Below are 18,029 nucleotides of genomic sequence, written 5' to 3'. Positions count from 1 at the left end.
CCTCCTGAGTAGCTAGGATTACAGGCATGCGCCACCACGCCCAGCTAATTTCGTATTTTTAGTAGAGACGGGGTTTCTCCACATTGGTCAGGCTGGTCTCGAACTCCCGACCTCAGGTGATAAGCCCGCCTCGGCCTCCCAAAGTGCTGGGATTACAGGTGTGAGTCACCGTGCCCGGACGACTTTGTTGGCTTTAAAGATGGAGGAGGCGGCCAGAGGAGAGCGGAGCGGGTGTGGAAGAGTGACTGGGAAAGTGGCCCAGAGGCTGCAGAGTCGCCGCACAGTCGCGCTGTCACCGAAGTGCTGGACTACGTTACCCATAATGCGTGCCTTTGAGGACCACATTAAGTACAGTGCGCGTCGCGGACCCGCCCACTCGGCCTTGTTGCCACGCCCCAACAGCCGGCTCAGCCAATGGTGCCAAGGCTACGTTACCCACAATGCCGCTCGCGGGCGCGCCCACACGGCCTGGTTTCCACCCCTGGTTTCGGGTCTTCGGCCCCGGCTCTGGCGTCCCCAGCTGCCAAGCCTGAGGCCCGCAGTCCCACTCCCGCCGAGACCCGCCGCTCCGGTCCTACCCCGAACTGCCCACGGCCGGCAGCGCTTCCAGTGAGTGCGGGGGGCGCGGGGACGCGGGTCCCGGCCGAAGCTTCGATTCCGCGGCCCGCGCCAGCACCGGGGTCTGTGCCGCGGCCTCGGGTACCGCTCACCCTCCACCTGAGGGGTGAGACGGGAAAGCAGCCCGGCCTGGGGGTCCCAGGTCTCCCAGGACCGTGGAATTGGGGGGCTGTTGTGACCACCCACTCGGGGGTGCCTGACGGGGCCGCGTAGGGGCTTCAGGGTTCGCCAGACCTGGACACCGGGGATCAAGTTGAGGCAGAGTCTGCACCTTCCTCGGCAGAAGGGCCCTGCTTTTCATCAGATTTCCAGAGGAACCCCTTCCATATAGGACCCACTATAATCATGGAAAATGACGATTCTCGAGCTCTGACCGCAAACATCTCTTTTAGATTGTTTGTTTGAGTCTCTCTCTCTCGCCCAGGCTGGAGTGCAGTGGCGCGATCTCAGTTCACTGCAACCTCCATTTCCCGGGTTCAAGCGATTCTCCTGTCTCAGCCTCCCGAGTTGCTGGGATTGCAGATGTGCTACCACCACCTCGGGCTAATTTTTGTATTTTTTGTAGAGACAGGGTTCCCCCACGTTGACCAGGTGGTCAACTCCTGAAGTCACGTGATCTGCCCGCCTCGGCCTCCCAAAGTGTGGGGATTACAGGCTTCAGCCTCTGCGCCCAGCCGTCTCTTTTAGTTCTGTCAGCAACCTATGTGTGTAGGTTCTGTTATCATCTCTGTTTGCCCAGTGAGGAAGCAAAGCCCAGAGCCCTTCAGTAAATTACCCGGGAATTAACAGGGGGTTAATAGCAAAGGTGGCATTCATCCACTTCCTTTTCCTTTTCCGTGGTGGGGTGAGCTGGCCTTGGAACCAGGGCAGGGGCTTCCCAGTCCAAAGGGCTTATCCAGTCCCAGGGCTGCCCTTTAAATGGTTTTATCGTCTCTCCACAGGGCCCTGAAAAAAACTCTCTTCCTGTGTCTGGCCAGAGGTATAGAGAGAGACAGGTTCAACTCTAAGGCCTGAAAAGGAACAAGGCCCACCGGAAGCAATGGCCAGTGTCCCTGGCCTCCAGCCACTGCCAACCTTGGAGCAGGACCTGGAACAGGATGAGATCCTCATTGTGAAGGTGGAGGAGGACTTCTGCTTGGAAGAGGAGCCCTCCGTGGAGACGGAGGACCCCAGCCCTGAGACTTTCCGCCAGCTCTTCCGGCTCTTCTGCTACCAGGAGGTGGCTGGGCCCCGGGAGGCCCTGAGCCGCCTCTGGGAGCTGTGCTGCCGCTGGCTGCGGCCGGAGCTGCGCACTAAGGAGCAGATCCTGGAGCTGCTGGTGCTGGAGCAGTTCCTGACTGTGCTGCCGGGGGAGATCCAGGCTCGGGTACGCGAGCAGCAGCCGGAGAGCGGTGAGGAGGCCGTGGTCCTCGTGGAAGGGCTGCAGCGGGAGCCCAGGAAACACAGGCAGCGGGTGAGGTGGGGGGCATTTTGACCCTCAGGTGAGGAAATGGGGCCCTGCTGCTGGGGTCTGCAGCTGGAGATTCCTTGGTCATTGGGTGACCAAGTGTGGCTGCCTGGCCCCTGAACCCTTTTGAAGAAAGCAACTGCAAAAGATTTCTCAGCCTTGGCCAATGGGTGTCCACCCTTTGATTAATCTCATCCTACCCCGATAGCCCTTTATTAACTAGTGCAGACGGTTTGTGAACACTGTCCTAGGATAGGCCAAACATGTTTTTTTGGGTTTTTTTTTTGGGTTTTTTTTTGAGACGGGGTCTGGCTCTGTTGCCCAGGCTATAGTGGTGTGATCACCGCTCATTCCAGCCTCTACCTCCAGGCTTCAAGCAATCCTCCCACCTCAGCCTATTGAGTAGCTGGGACTACAGGCATGCACCACTACACCTGGCTAATTTTGTGTATTTTTTGTAGAGACAGGGTTTCGTTATGTTGCCCAGACTGGTCTTGAACTCCTGGCCTCAAGTGATCCTCCCATCTTGGCCTCCCAAAGTGCTGGGATTACAGGCATGAGCCACTACGCCAGCCCCAAACATAGGTTTTGGTGGGAGAGAGGTCCAGCACCTTCCGAAGCAGGGAGTTGAAACTACCCCCAAAGTGGGAGAACACTGGGAAGAAAGACCAGGGGCATGGGGGGCACTTTGGTTAGAGCCCCCAGAGGTTCTAGAGTTGTGCCATGCAAAACAGTAGCTGCCAGCCACATGTAGCTTTTTAAATTACAGCTATGTACATTTATTTTACTTTTTTTTTTTTCCTTTTTTTTGAGACTGAGTCTTGCTTGCTTTGTCGCCCAGGCTGGAGTGCAGTGGCGCGATCTCAGCTCACTGCAAGCTCCGCCTCCCAGGTTCACGCCATTCTCCTGCCTCAGCCTCCCCAGCAGCTGGGACTACAGGCGCCCGCTACCACGCCCGGCTAATTTTTTTGTATTTTTAGTAGAGACGGGGTTTCACCGTGTTAGCCAGGATGGTCTGGATCTCCTGACCTCGTGATTCACCCACCTTGGCCTCCCAAAGTGCTGGGATTACAGGCATGAGCCACCGCACCCAGCCCATTTATTTTACTTTTATTTTTGTGAGACAGAGTCTCTCTCTGTCGCCCAGGCTGGAGTGACTCTCGTGCCTCAGCCTCCCAAGTAGCTGGCATTACAGGCATCTGCCACTACGCCAGGCTGATTTTTGTATTTTTAGTAGAGACAGGGTTTTGCAATGTTGGCTAGGCTAGTCTCAAACTCCTGACCTCAAGTGATCCACCTGCCTCGGCCTCCCAAAGTGCTGGGATTACAGGCATGAGCCACTGCGCCCGGCCACTGTGTAGAATGTTAAATTAGTTCCTCAGTCACACTGACCACCTCTCAAGGGCTCAGTCGTCACACATGGCCAGTGGCTACTGTACTGGACGGCACAGACAGAACCCTTCTGACACCCCGAAATCTCTATAGACAGTGCCTCTCCACCTCCTTCCAGCCCCATTTGGAGGAGCAGGGGAAGCCTCTTACTCATTCCTCCTGCTTCAGTTTCAGTCATTGAACTCTTTGAGATTAAAAAGGAGAAGTCCTGCCACCTGCTGTTTCAGTTCATTTTTCAGGACCTTGCGTGGATGGGGCACATGGGCAGTGCTGACCAGCTGCCTTTCTTCCTGTGGCAGCGCTGCTGGCTGCACACTGTTGGCCTTTTGCAGCCAACACAGGAGGTACATCCCCTAATGCTTGACCACAGCGTGGGCTGACCACAGTCAGAAAACCCTGCCATTGTGGTGACCAAGAAATCAGGATTTCTTCCCAGCCGGCCAGCCTCTTTCCTGGCCACCGCAGCTTCAGTGCTTGGGGTTCCCGGCATGGCTTCCTTCTGTCACTGCACCGACAGCTCTGCACACATGCCTCATGGCCATCACTGAGCTGAGAGGGGCAGGCTGTGCTCCCCAAGGGGACTACGCTCCCCTCGAGGTGTGGAATGTTGGATAAGAGGAAGCCTGACTGAGAAATCATCCCCTGAATAACTTTTTCCTCTCTGATTTCCATCCCCAATTTAATATTAAATTAACAGGCAAGCCGGCCCCCACCTCTCCGTGGGGGTCTCAGGGAGAACCTTTCACGGCACCCTTTCCCTACCTTTTCCTTCTTTAATCTCCTGGTTCACCATGATGACTTCGCCTGTGCATCTACTAACTTGGTTTTTCATTCTGCCGCTCCATCTTCAAACCCCCTCACCTTTCCCATTCTACTCCTGCCATGCGTTGAAGGGTCAGTGCATTTTGGGGTGAGCTCTGTGTTTAGGGGCCCCCTCCATCCCTCAGCTACCCTGGATCTTTGCCCACTGCTTCCTCAGAGCCCCCACTGAGGGGCCGTAGCCCTATCTAGGGCTGTGGAAGGAGCAGACTGTTTCCTAACTGTCTCCCTCCTCCTGCCCACACACATCAAAAGAATCTTCCCTACACCCTTCTCTACCTTTATTTTTTGATTTGTGCAACCTGTAACTAGGTGTTTATGGAATAAAGGAGAATGAAAAAAAAAAAAAAAAAAAAAAAGAGGAAACCTGAGATGGGTCCCTGACGCTGGGTTTGTAGTGGCCTAGGGATGTCTCTTGTCCAAGTGCTATTGCAGAGCTCAATTCTAAGACCCAATTTCATTCAACTCACGTTTCCTGGAATTAGGAAATAGGTCATCTCAGAGCACCTGTTGATAATTTCTTTTTTTTTTTTTTTTTTCCCTGAGACGGAGTCTCGCTCTGTTGCCGAGGCTGGAGTGCAGTGGCACGATCTCGGCTCACTGTAACCTCTACTTCCCGAGTTCAAGCAATTCTTCTGCCTCAGCCTCCCAAGTCCCTGGGATTACAAGCATGCTGCCACCATGCCCGGCTAATTTTTGTATTTTTAGTAGAGATGGGCTTTCAGCATGTTGGTCAGGCTGGTCTCGAACTCCTGGCCTCAGGTGATCCACCCACCTCGGCCTCCCAAAGTGCTGGAATTACAGGTGTGAGCCATTGCGGCTGGCCAGATAATTTCAAAAAATCTAGCAAATGCAGTTCTGTGAACTTCTGAAATGAGTCCAGCGCTGACTCAGGGCTCTTCTGGCCCAGGGTCTATCAGGAGGACCAAGGAATAGAGGGTAAGAGTGTGATGGGGACACGATTGTGGTGACAGGGAGAGACCATGGAGTAGAGCAGGCTGGGAGCTGGCTGCAGGGAACACTGCCACATGGCTGGGCAGAGGGAGGCAGGCTGCAGACAGCCGGGGTGTGGGCAGCCGGCTGGGGTGCCTGAGATGAGGGGTGTGGGGCCCTGCGGGGATTTTTCCTTCTGGCCTTCTGGGAGCTGGTGGGCAGATCTCTGTCTGTGTGCAGGGCTCAGAGCTGCTTTCTGATGACGAGGTGCCCCTCGGGATAGGGGGACAGTCCTTAAAACACCAGGCAGAGGCTCAGCCAGAGGATCTGTCCCTGGAGGAAGAGGCTCGATTCTTCAGCCAGCAGCCCCCAGCCCAGCTGAGCCACAGGCCACAGAGGGGTCCGCTGTTGTGGCCAGAGAGGGGTGAGTAGCACCCTTTGGAGGAATGAGAAGTGGTGCAGGGGAGGGAGGTGAAGGTGAATGGGATGTGGACTGTGGCCAGGGCAGAGGCCTGCCTGGATGCGGGGTGCACAGGCTCTCCAGCAAGGAGTGGATCTTGGGTGGGCAGCCACCGGGCTATTGGGGCCTTGGTGTGCAGGGGGCGGCAGGGGCAGTGCTGGGTGAGCTGTGTGACTGGTGGTGACTCTGCTCCTTCCCAGGCCCTCCAGCTCCCCGGCATCAGGAGATGGCGTCAGCCTCGCCCTTCCTTTCGGCCTGGTCCCAGGTGAGTGGGATGCTCCTGGTCTGCAGTATCCCGGGGTCTAGCCTGACCTCCTGTGTGTCACATTTCCTTGTTAAGGGAACACCTCTCCTGGGGGCCAAGTTTTTGGATGTCAGAGGAGCTCTTCCCTGGAGTTTTCTCCCTTTGCTCCAACCCTGGAGTCACTTCCCCTGGCCTCCTGGGAAGTCTTTTCTTCTCTCCAGAGGCCATTTAAGTACTCGCTGTGCCCGGAAGATTCTGCGGTCCAACAGTGAGACAGGGTGGTGACTCCTACCCTGCTGGGCACAGGAATCTCTTGGGACTCTGGAGGAAAATACAGGTTCCTCCCACACCGCTGGGCTGGAATGGGAGTCTCCTTTGTTTGCTTGCTTGTTTTTTTTTTTGTTATTTTGGGTTTTTTTTGTTTGTTTTTTTTTTGAGCCAAAGTCTGGCTCTGTGCTCACGCTGGAGTGCAGTAGTGTGATCACGGCTCATTGCAGCCTTGACCTCCCAGGCTCAAGGGATCCTCCTGCCTCAGCATCCTTAGTTAGTTGGGACTACAGGCATGCACCACCACACCCGGCTAGTTGTTTTTTTTTTTGTTTTTTTTTTTAATAGGGACACAGTCTCGCTGTGCTGCCCAGGCTGGTCTTGAACTCCTGGCCTCAAGTGATCCTCTTGCCTAAGCCTCCCAAAGCACTGGGATTACAGGCATAAGCCACCATGCCTGGCCTGTTTTATTTTTATTTATTTATTTATAATTTATATATATGTGTGTGTGTGTGTGTGTGTGTGTGTATTTGTTTTGTTTTGTTTTTGTTTTTTTGAGACAAGAGTTTTGCTCTTGTAGCCCTGGCTGCAGTGCAATGGTGCGATCTCGGCTCACTGCAACCTCCGGCTCCTGGGTTCAAGCGATTTTCCTGCCTCAGCCTCCTGAGTAGCTGGATTACAGGCACCCACCACCATGCCTGACTAATTTTTTTTGTATTTTTAGTAGAGATGGGGTTTCACCATGTCGGCCAGGCTGGTCTCGAGCTCCTGACCTCAGATGATCCACCTGCCTTAGCCTCCCAACGTGCTGAGATTACTGGTGTGAGCCACCGCGCCCAGCCAAACATTTTCTTTAGACCCTCCCAGCAAAGCCCCCTAGACTTATTACCAGAGTCTCTCCCTGTTTTTCCCTCAGCCTCTGGCAACCACAAAGCTCCTTCTTGTCTCTGTGAATTTGCCTGTTCTGGAAAGGGTTTGCTTGTTTTTTAATCATGCTTCCGGGTGAATCTGGTGCTACATCTGGGAGCCCACTGGCCCAGAGGCATCCTGAAGTCCCCTGTCTGCCGCACTGGGGTCCCGGGGCTGGCTGGCCTGTTATCTCCCTGTGGAGCATGGGCCGCAGTGGCTGAGTGTGCAGTGGGTCCACCAGTCCTCATGGCAAATCTGTCCCTTCCCCAGTGGTGTCCCAGCTCTGCAGCAGTGGCACATGGGAGCAGTGGGCGGAGACACCAGGACTCGCCAGTGCCACAAGAGTGGAGAAGACCAGCTGCACCACCAGGCTTGGCCTCAGCCTCGAGGGGCAGTGGGGATGCAGCTCCCTGGGCCAGTGGCCTTAGTTGGGGAGGAGGAAGCTTGCTTGGGGCCAGGACTAAGTGGAGTGCGTTCTGGCAGGTGCCTGTGAACTTGGAGGACATGGCTGTATACCTTTCTGGGGAGGAGCCAGGATGCCTGGACCCAGCTCAGCGGGATGCACCGCTGGAGAATGAAGGTAACTTGCAAGGGACTGTGTCTTCTAGGGGGCTTGCCAAAAATAGGAACTGTCAGGCACCAGCTCCTGGGCTTGGTTCTGTTGGTCCAGTTGGCCTGGGGCGATCCTGCGTGGACAGGGCTGCCCATATCCCTGCAGAGTCGTACCTGCAGGGCCTGCACAGCCACTCAGCCATGACTCAGGCAGATGCCCAGCACTGCCTTGCCATCCTGTTCTTCTGCCCCTGCCCCCTACACACTGGTCCTACTTCACTTCAGCTTCCCTGTGCCCTCCACTCGAGGGCAGAGCTGCTCCCACAGGGCCTGGTTCTCCAGCCTTTCCCCATCGCACTGAGCACTGCCCTGCCCGTTACCCAGCACTGTCCCCTCAGCTCTTTCTCTGCCCGTTTGTCTCTTTCTGCCTTTCCTGATGCTGCTGAAGCCTTTTCTGGTTTTTTGTTTGTTTGTTTTGAGATGGAGTTTTGCTCTGTTGCCCAGGCTGGAGTGCAGCGGCACAACCTTGGCTCACTGCAACCTCCACCTCTTGGGTTCAAGTGATTCTCCCGCCTCAGCCTCCCAAGTAGCTGGGATTACAGGTACCCACCATCATGCCTGGCTAATTTTTTATTATTAGTAGAGATGGGTTTCATCACTATGTTGGCCAGGCTGGTCTCGAAGTTCTGACTTCAGGTGATCCGCCCGCCTAGGCCTCCCAAAGTGCTGGGATGACAGGCGTGAGCCACCGTGCCTGGCCATGCTGAAGCCTTTTCTAATGACAGTGAGATGTCGCTTTGTATTAAGATTCTTCTCCAGAGAAACAGAACCAACAGAAGATACACACACACACAGATTTATTTTAAGGAATGGGTACTCAGACAGCTCCCTTGGTTGCTTACAGAAGTTGACAAGTCTGAAATCTGCAGGCCAGGCAAGCAGGCTGGAAGCTTAGGATTTCTGTGCCACGGTCTTGAGGCAGACTTCCTTCTTTGGGAAACCTCCAGAATTTTTTTCCTTTTTAAGGCTGAAGAATATTCCATTGTGAATAATGCTGCAGTGAACGTGGGTGTACAGGTGTATCTCTGATCAACTCTGCTTTCAGTTCCTGGGGTGGATGTATCCAGCAGTGGGATGGCTGGAGCATATGTGGTCATTCTGTGTTGAAGTTTTTGAGGAACCACCATACTGTTTTCCACAGCATCTGCGCCATCTTATGCACCCACCAAGAGTGCACAGGGGTTCCAGTTTCTCCACATCCACACCAACGGTTGTTATTTTCAGGTTTGTTTGTTTTTTGTTTTTTTTTTGAGATGGAGTCTTGCTCTGTTGCCCAGGCTAGAGTGGAGTGGCACAATCTCAGCTCAGCTCACTGCAACCTCCGCCTTCCGGGTTCAAGCGATTCTTCTGCCTCAGCCTCCCAAGTAGCTTGGATTACAGGTGTGCACCACCATACCCGGCTAATTTTTGTATTTTTAGTAGAGCTGGGTTTTGCCATGTTGGCCAAGCTGGTCTTGAATTCCTGATCTCAAGTGATCTGCCTGCCTTAGCCTCCCTAAGTGCTGGGATTACAGGCATGAGCTACCACACCCAGCCTGATTTGGAAATATTTTCTCCTGTTTTGTGTGTTGCATTTTCATTTTGTTGGTAGCGTCCTTTGATGCACAAAAGTTTTTGGTTCTAGTGTCCAGTTTACCATTTTTTTCTTTCGTTGCCTATGAAGAGTTTTAGATGATGTTGTATGAGGCTCTGGTTGGTCATCAGCAGTTTTGGTGACATGCATCCAGAGCAGGGGTTCTCCATCCGGGGCATTCTTGTCCCCCAGAGGACATCTGTCCATGAGTGGAGACGTTTTTGGTTGTCACGACCCTGGGGTTGTCACTGATGAAAGTGATTATTTGATGAGTGGAAGGTGGGGATGCTGCCCAACCTCCTGCGATGCACAGGGCGGCCGCATCAGAGACAGCCCGGGCCAGGTCCCACGGACGCCACCTGTACCATGATTGAGGAACCCTGATCCGAAGATCTCTGAGAGTACATTACATGTGGTCCAGTTCATTCCCTGTGCAAAAGGCAGAAGTCAAAAGGGAAAGAATTTGCCAGCCCTCCCGTCTCCCAGGTGGCTACATGGAATCCTTAGAAGGGAAGGAATGAGATTCTGCCCAGCTCTGTCACCAGCTCCTGGAGCCCAGACACAGCTTCCCTCCCAGGGCCACAGGCATGTGGTTGGGTTTTACTTACCTGGCGCCAGAGCCTATGGTAAAAAAGGTCTGTGGGGCCAAGGAAAGTTGGATCTATTTGGTCTTGCTTTAAAAAAAAATGGCCAGGCACGGTGACTCACACCTGTAATCCCAGCACTTTGGGAAGCCGAGGCGAGTGTATCATCTGAGGTCAGGAGTTCGAGTCCAGCCTGGCCAACATGGTGAAACCCTGTCTCTATTAAAAATACAAAAATTAGGCGTGGTGGCGGGCGCCTATAATCCCAGCTACTTGGGAGGCTGAGGCAGGAGAATAGCTTGAACCTGGGAGGCGGAGATTGCAGTAAGCCAAGATCACGCCATTGCACTCCAGCCTGGGCAACGAGAGCGAAACTCTGTCTCAAAAAAAAAAAAAAAAAAAAAAATAGGCCGGCAAGGTGGGTCACGCCTGTAATCCCAGCACTTTCAGAGGCTGAGGCAGGTGAATCATGAGGTCAGGAGATCGAGTCCATCCTGGCCAACATGATGAAACCCTGTCTCTCCTAAAAAATACAAAAATTAGCTGGGCATGGTGGTACTCATCTGTAGTCCCAGGTACTCGGGAGGCTGAGGCAGGAGAATCGCTTGAACCTGGGAGGCGGAGGTTGCAGTGAGCCGAGATCGCACCACTGCACTCCAGTCTGGGCAACAGAGCAAGACTCCGTCTCCAAAAAACAAAAACAGGCCGGGCATGGTGGCTCATACCTGTAATCCTAGCACCTTGAGAGGTCAAGGCGGGTGGATCGCTCGAGTCCAGGAGTTCAAGAGCAGCCTGAGTAACATGGAGAAACCTTGTCTCTACAAAAAATACAAAAATGGTGCACGCCTGTAGTCCCAGCTGCTTGAGAGGCTGAGGTGGGAGGAATGCTTGAGCTTGGGAGGTCAAGGCTGCAGTAAGCTGTGATCATACCACTCCACCCCAGCCTGGGCAACAGAGTGAGACTCTGTGTCAAAAAAACAAATTAGGTTGGTACCTGGCCTCAAAGTTTTTACATTTTTTAGTGAGATGAAACTCACATAACATAAAATTAGCCATTTTTCAATAAACGGTTCAGTGGCATTTAGTATATTCACAGTGTTGTACAATCATCACCTTCATCTAGTTCCAAAACTTTTTTTTTCTTTTTTTGAGACAGGGTCTTACTCTGTCACCCAGGTTGGAGTGCAGTAGCACAATTTTGACTCACTGCAGCTTCAACCTCCTCAGGCTCAGGTGATTCTATCACCTCAGCCTCCCGAGTAGCTGGTACCACAGGTCGATGCCACCATGCCCAGCTAATTTTGAAAAAATTTTTGTGCTGGACACAACAATGTCTCACGTCTGTAATCCCAGCACTTTGGGAGGCCAAGGCGGGTGGATCACGAGGTCAAGAGATCAAGACCGTCCTGGCCAACATGGTGAAACCTCATCTCTACTAAAAATACAAAAAAATTAGCCAGGTGTGGTGGCATGCACCTATAGTCCCAGCTACTCAGAGGCTGAGGCAGGAGAATCACTTGAACCCAGGAGGCGGAGGTTGCAGTGAGCCGAGATCGCGCCATTACACACCAGCCTGGGCAACAAAAATTTTTCGATAGAGATGGCGTCTCACTGTGTTACCCGGGCTCAAAAACTTTTTTTTTTTTAATTGAGATGGAGTTTCACTCTGTCACCCAGGTTGGAGTGCAGTGGCATGATCTCGACTCAGTGCAACCTCCATCTCCTGGGTTCAAGCAATTCTTGTGCCTTAGCCCCCCAAGTAGCTGGGATTACAGGTGTGTGTCACCACACCTGGCTAATTTTTGTATTTTTAGTAGAGACAGGGTTTCACCATGTTGGCCAGGCTGCTCTCGAACTCCTGATCTTGTAATCTGCCTGCCTCGGCCTCCCAATATTTTTTCTATTTTTAGTAGAGAACAATGTTTTGCCATGTTGGCCAGACTGGTCTTGAACTCCTGACATCAAATGACCAGCCCGCCTCAGCCTTTCAGAGTGCTGATATTACAGGTGTGAGCCACCACGCCTGGCCCTCAAAAACATTTTTTATCACGCTAAATGGAAACCTCGTACCCAACAAGCAGTTTGTCCCCATTTCCCCTCCCCCAGCCTCTGGCAGCCACCTGTCTCCTCTGTCTCTGGGTGTGCCTATTCTGGTTGTCTTCTGTAAAGGGAATCGTGCAGGGACTGTCCTTTGGTGACTGGCTTCTTTTACTCAGTGTCATGTGTTCCTGGGTCATCCGTGCTATAGCGTGTGTCAGTGCTTCCTTTTCATGGCTGAATAGTATTCCGCTGTATGGATAGACCACGTTTTGTTGATCCATTTTCGTTGATGGACATTTGGGTGATTTCCATTTTTTGGCTACTGTGAAGAGTGCTGTCGTGAACATTTATGTACACATTTCTGTTAGAGGACATGTTTTCAGTTTTCTTGGGTGTGTGCCTAGGAGTAAAATCATTGGCTTATATAATGACTCTTGTTTACCTTTTGATGAGCTGCCAGACTCAGTCTCTTTTAAAAATATTTGTACAGCCGGGCATGGTGGCTCACCCCTGTGATCTCAGCACTTTGGGAGGCCAAGACGGTTGGGTCACCTGAGGTCAGGAGTTTGAGACCAGCCTGGCCAACATGGTGAAACCCCATCTCTACTAAAAATACAAAAATTAGCTGGGCGTAGTGGCTCATGCCTGTAATCCCAGCTACTCAGGAGCCTGAGGTAGGAGAATTGCTTGAACCTGGGAGGCAGAGGTTACAGTGAGCTGAGATCACACCACTGCACTCCAGCCTGGAAGATAGAGCGAGACTCCATCTCAAAAATAAATAAATAAAAATATTTTTACAACAAGGCTGGGTACTGTGGCTCACGCCTATAATCTCAGCACTTTGGGAGGCTGAGTTGGGAGGATCACTTGAGGTCAGGAGTTTGAGACCAGCCTGGGCAATATAGTGAGGCCCTGTGTGTTAGGTGATTCTCGCATTGCTGTAAAGAAATACCTGAGAACTGGTAATTTATAATGAAAAAAGGTTTAATTGGCTGTACAGGAAGCATGATGGTGGTGTCTGCTCAGCTTTTGGGGAGGCCTCAGGAAGTTTCCAGTCATGGGGGAAGGCAGAGAGGGAGCAGGCATGTCTCACGTGGCTGTAGCAGGAGCAAAGGAGCGAGGGGAGGTGCCACTCACTTTAATCAACCAGATATCGTGGGAACTCACTCACTATTGTCAGGACAGTACCAAGAGGATGATGCCAAACCGTTCACGAGAAATCTGCCTCCATGATCCAGTCACCTCCCGCCAGGCCCCACCTCCACATTGGGGATTACAGTCTGACATGAGATTTGGATGAGGAAGTAGATCGAAACCATATCACCCTGTCTTTAAAATAAATAAATAAAATATTATTATAACAGGCCAATGAGGTGGTTCCAATCCTCCTCTCAGTTTTATTTATTTTCTATTTTTTTATTTTATTTTTTTGAGACAGAGTCTCGCTCTGTTGCCCAGGCTGGAGTGCAGTGGCACGATCTTGGCTCATTGCAACTTCTGCCTCCTGAGTTCAAGTGATTCTCCTGCCTCAGCCTCCCAAGTAGCTGGGATTACAGGCACCCACCACCACCCCCAACTAATTTTTTTATTTTTAGTAGAAACGGGGTTTCACCATGTTGGCCAGGCTGGTCTCAAACTCCTGACCTCAAGTGATCCGCCTGCCTCGGCCTCCCAAAGTGCTTGGATTACAGGCATGAGCCATCATGCCCGGCCTCCTCTCAGTTTTATAGATGTGGAATTTGAGGCTCAGTACGTGCCAAACCCACCTTTGGCTATCCGGAAGTTGGTCCTGGAGACGGGAGGGGAGGGCTAGAAGGGTTCGCCCAGGAGGTCTGGGGCTGGAAGTGTCTTAAAGTGGACATTTCCAAGGGCAGCGGGTGGTTCTGTCCCTCCCCTGTGAGGTCAGCGTGTGCCTACCATGCGCAGAGCCTCTTGCGGTACTGCTATGAAGATGGCTGCTCCCCCAGCCCCCCAGGCACCCCGGTGCACTTTGTGCTACGAGGTCCCCAACTGCAGTCACCCTCATGCTGCAGAGGAGGAACAGAGAAGTCAAGGGCGTTTTCCTGAAAGGGGCAAAGCCTGGATCATTCCAGGCGCCTCTTCCTGTTCTCCTGTCCTGAGAGTGGTGGCTCTAGAAGCTGGATCTGCAGAGGGGCCTCAGGGGCCACACCAAGTACGACAAGGGAGGTCCAGTGGCTGGGACCCATGACTGCTCTGCTCAGCCAGAACAGCCCAGAGCAGGGCTTCTCCACCTCGGTGCTGCTGGTGTTTGGGCCAGATGGCTCTCCACGTGGGGCTGCCTGTGCTGGGCGGGAGGTTTTCCAGCAGCCCTGGCCCCTGCCCACTAGAGGCCATTTACAACCCCTTCCCCAGACACGACAAAAATGTCTCCAGACCTTGCCACCGGGTGGGAACCCCTGGCTTAGAGGGTACAGCAGAGTGCAGAGCTTGATGGCCCTCAATGTGTAACTTACCAGACCGGTGATTCCGGGTAAGTTTTTTAACACTTCTGTGCCTCGGTTTCCCCATCTGCAAGATGGAGATGGTAACAGCAGTGACCCACTGGGTTATTGTGATGGTCAAATGAGTTCCTCTTTGTTTGTTTTATTGATTGTTTAGTTTTTGAAACAGGGTCTCACTCTGTCACCCGGGCTGGAATGCAGTGGCGCGATCACAGCTCACTGCAGCCTTGACCTCCTAGACTCAAGTGATCCTCCGACCTCAGCCTCCTGAGTAGCTAGGACTACAGGCACACGCCACCATGCCCAGCTAGTTTTGTTTATTTTCTGTAGAGACGAGATCTCACTGCATTGCCCAAGCTGGTCTTGAACTCCTGGGCTCAAGCAATCCTCCCGCTTCAGCCTTCCAAAGTGCTGGGATTACAGGCATGAGCCACGGTGCCCAGCCCCTGCTAACTGTTTTGTAGGGGAACTTTAGGAGCCCCGTGAGGCCTTCATTTTCCTATTAGAAGCATTTCCATTGCCCTCTTGCCATGAGTTCCTGGAGATCATGCTTTCTCTGTCTCAGGACGTGGGATCCAGTTGGAGGACGGTGGTGATGGCAGGGAAGATGCCCCGGTGAGAATGGAGTGGTACCGAGTGCTCTCGGCGCGATGCCAGGGGCCTGGCCACCCACTCCCAGGTCAGAGGCCAGCCCCAGTCAGGGGCTTGGTCAGGCCTGAGCAGCCAAGAGGTGGCCCCCCACCAGGAAGACGGGCTTCCCATGGGGCTGACAAGCCGTACACCTGCCCCGAATGTGGCAAAGGCTTCAGCAAGACATCCCACTTGACCAAGCACCAGCGCACACACACGGGCGAGCGGCCTTACAAGTGCCTGGTCTGCGGGAAGGGCTTTAGCGACCGCTCCAACTTCAGCACGCACCAGAGGGTGCACACGGGTGAGAAGCCCTACCCGTGCCCTGAGTGTGGGAAGCGCTTCAGCCAGAGCTCCAGCCTGGTCATCCACCGCAGGACGCACAGCGGGGAGCGGCCCTATGCCTGCACCCAGTGCGGGAAGCGCTTCAACAACAGCTCGCACTTCAGCGCCCACCGCCGGACACACACAGGTGAGAAGCCCTACACCTGCCCGGCCTGTGGCAGGGGCTTCCGCCGGGGCACCGACCTGCACAAGCACCAGCGGACCCATATGGGGGCAGGCTCCTTGCCGACGCTCCAGCCGGTGGCTCCTGGAGGCCCCGGTGCCAAAGTCTGATCACCATGCCTGAAACTCCCTTTCCAGGACTCTCGTCCCTGGGCACAGAATTCAGGAAGCTGCTAGACAGCCTGGTCCGAAAGCATTGCCAGCTGCCTGTTTCCTCCCGTGGCCCAGTATGAGGCCAGCAGGGGACATTTGGGATGCCCAGGCCGCAGAGGAAGCTGGGCACTGGGTGCAGAGCAAGGGCAAGGACAGGCTCTAGGAGTGTCCAGTGGCAGCCAGAACAGGTGACACAGACGGGAGCTTCAGCCAGAGACGCACTCAGGAGGCCAGAAGCCGACACTCAAGGTGTTCGTGGGGCTGGCTCCTGAAGGGCCTGGGAGGGTCCATCAGCCGCCTCCAGCATCCAGTGGCTGCTGGCATACAGCCTCATCACCGCGTCCTAACCCTCCCCTCTGTGTCTGTGACCCTGTGCGCTGTCTCTGTGTGAACCCCACACCTGCTGCCCCTTTTTTTTTTTTTTGAAACGGGGACTTGCTCTGTCCCCCAGGCGGGAATACAGTGCCATGATCATAGCTCACTGCAGCCTAGAATCCCTGGGTTCAAGCGTTCCTCCTGCCTCAGCCTCCCGAGTAGCTGGGGATACAGGTGTGTGCCGGCATGCCCAGTCTGTTTTTTGGTAGGGCCACCACTCACTGAGTTTGGGGTCTGCCAATACACTGTGACCTCATCTTAACTAATTATATCGTCAAAACCCGTGTTTCCAAACAAGGTCACATTCTGAGGTCTGGGTGGACATGAATTTGAGGGGCCCCTCATCTGCTGCAGGGAGCCCTGCTGTACCCCAGCCTTCCCAGGACGTGGTCTCCAGCTTCTTCATCCTGTCAGAGTTTCCAAATGGAGCCCGGGGCTCTCCAGCATTCCAGTCCCCTTTGCAGATCCATAGCTGCTCTGCAGGGTGGAAGACACGTGGGGCGGGAAAGCACCCCTGAGTTCCATCTTCCTGACATGTCGCCAGGGATGTGACGGGCCTGACACCTCCCCAGGGCCGGGGCCCAGGGCTGCCTTTGCTCCTGGCCCCTTAGTGTCTGGGATGTGGCCTTCCATGTTTGCCCCACTTTGTCTTTCTAAGGTAAGAAGCCTTCACCTTCCAGCTTTTGTCCGGCCTGTGCTGCGTGGGAGCCACTGGTCTGTGCACATCCACGGTGGGTGAGTGGCCGAGACAAGCAGTGTGATAGAGTCCTTGGTGGGTTTAGTCATCTCGGAAGTCATAGGGCAACTGTGGAAACCACTGGGTTCTGGAACGTTCCAGCCAGGCAGTGGTTCCTCATGGGTAGGTGGCCTTGGCCCTCATCCCAGCCTGGGATGCTCCGTTGCATTTGTCACCTAGTCACTGTATATATGTGCACATTTGACCTTTTGGCACAGCCCAGGTTCCAGGTGCATGACCTGCCCTTTTCTCATTCCCTTAACTGACATTATTTAGTGTCAGAGGCCAGGCACAGTGGCTCCCACCTATAACCCTAGCACTTTGGGAGGCCAAGGCGGGTGGATTGCTTGAGCCCAGGAGTTCAAGAGCAGCCTGGGCAATATAGAAAGACCTCTTCTCTACCAAAAAAAAAAAAAAAAAAAAAGCCAGGTGCAGTGGCTCACGCCTGTAATCCCAGCACTTTGGGAGGCCGAGGCGGGTGGATCACGAGGTCAGGAGATCAAGACCATCCTGGCCAATATGGTGAAACCCCATCTCTACTAAAAATACAAAAATTAGCTGGGCATGGTGGCGCGGCGCGTGCCTGTAGTCCCAGCTACTCGGGAGGCTGAGGCAAGAGAATCACTTGAACCAGGGAGGCGGAGGTTGCGGTGAGCCGAGATCGCACTGTTGTACTCCAGCCTGGTGACAGAACGAGACTCCACAAAAAAACAAAACAAAAAAAATTAGCCAGGCATGATGGGGTGTGCCTGTAGTCCCAGCTACTTGAGAGGCTGAGGCTGGAGGATCACTGGAGCCCAGGAAGTTGAGGCTGCAGTGAGCTGTGATTGCGCCACTGCACTCAGCCTGGAAGACAGAGTGAGACCCTGTCTCAGATAAAATAAACAATTTTTTTTTTTAAAAGTCATTGCTTCTGGCCCCTGTGTGCTCTGTCCTGTGTCTGCAGAATGGGGCTGCCTGGTTGAGGGACAGCTTTTACCTTCTAGACCAGCTCTGGGATCTCTCATGGGGCATGAGGTACCCAGCTAGATGTGGCCAGGCCATCCTCCAGGAGCTAGCAAAGCTCCCAGCGTTGCTGACACCCATCTCCCCAGCGCAGCCTGAGCCCCCAGGCCCCTCTCTCATATCCAGGCCTATGCTGGAAGTGGTGGCCTGGGGGGAAGTGTGGTTGGTGTCTGCCCGCTTCCCTCCCCCTGCCGAGGCTGTGGCCTCCCGCTGGCTTACTGGGTCCCTGCCTGCTGCTTGGCCCCATCTCATGGGCGTCATCC

General features: G+C 53.8%; 1 protein-coding gene across 2 annotated transcripts; it reads left to right on the top strand.

Annotated features, from left to right (window-relative positions):
• Positions 1-428: 428 nt before the first annotated feature.
• ZNF500 (zinc finger protein 500) lies at positions 429-17,668 on the top strand. Of its 2 annotated transcripts, none has more exons than XM_054452599.2 (6): positions 429-609; positions 1,560-2,071; positions 5,450-5,633; positions 5,870-5,934; positions 7,573-7,669; positions 14,926-17,668. In XM_054452599.2, exons 2-6 carry the CDS (start codon positions 1,658-1,660, stop codon positions 15,606-15,608), a joined length of 1,443 nt encoding a protein of 480 aa, XP_054308574.1. In that variant the 5' UTR covers positions 429-609; positions 1,560-1,657; the 3' UTR covers positions 15,609-17,668. The 2 variants fall into 2 exon arrangements, with proteins under 2 accessions (XP_054308574.1, XP_054308575.1); XM_054452600.2 differs by having other exon boundaries at positions 459-724.
• The last annotated feature ends 361 nt before the right edge of the window (positions 17,669-18,029 follow it).

The sequence above is a fragment of the Pongo pygmaeus genome, chromosome 18 (genome assembly GCF_028885625.2).
Source record: "Pongo pygmaeus isolate AG05252 chromosome 18, NHGRI_mPonPyg2-v2.0_pri, whole genome shotgun sequence".
In the NCBI taxonomy this organism is placed as follows: Eukaryota; Metazoa; Chordata; class Mammalia; order Primates; family Hominidae; genus Pongo; species Pongo pygmaeus.
The sequence above is the reverse complement of the archived record's forward strand: the minus strand, read 5'-3'. Positions and strand labels throughout refer to the sequence as shown.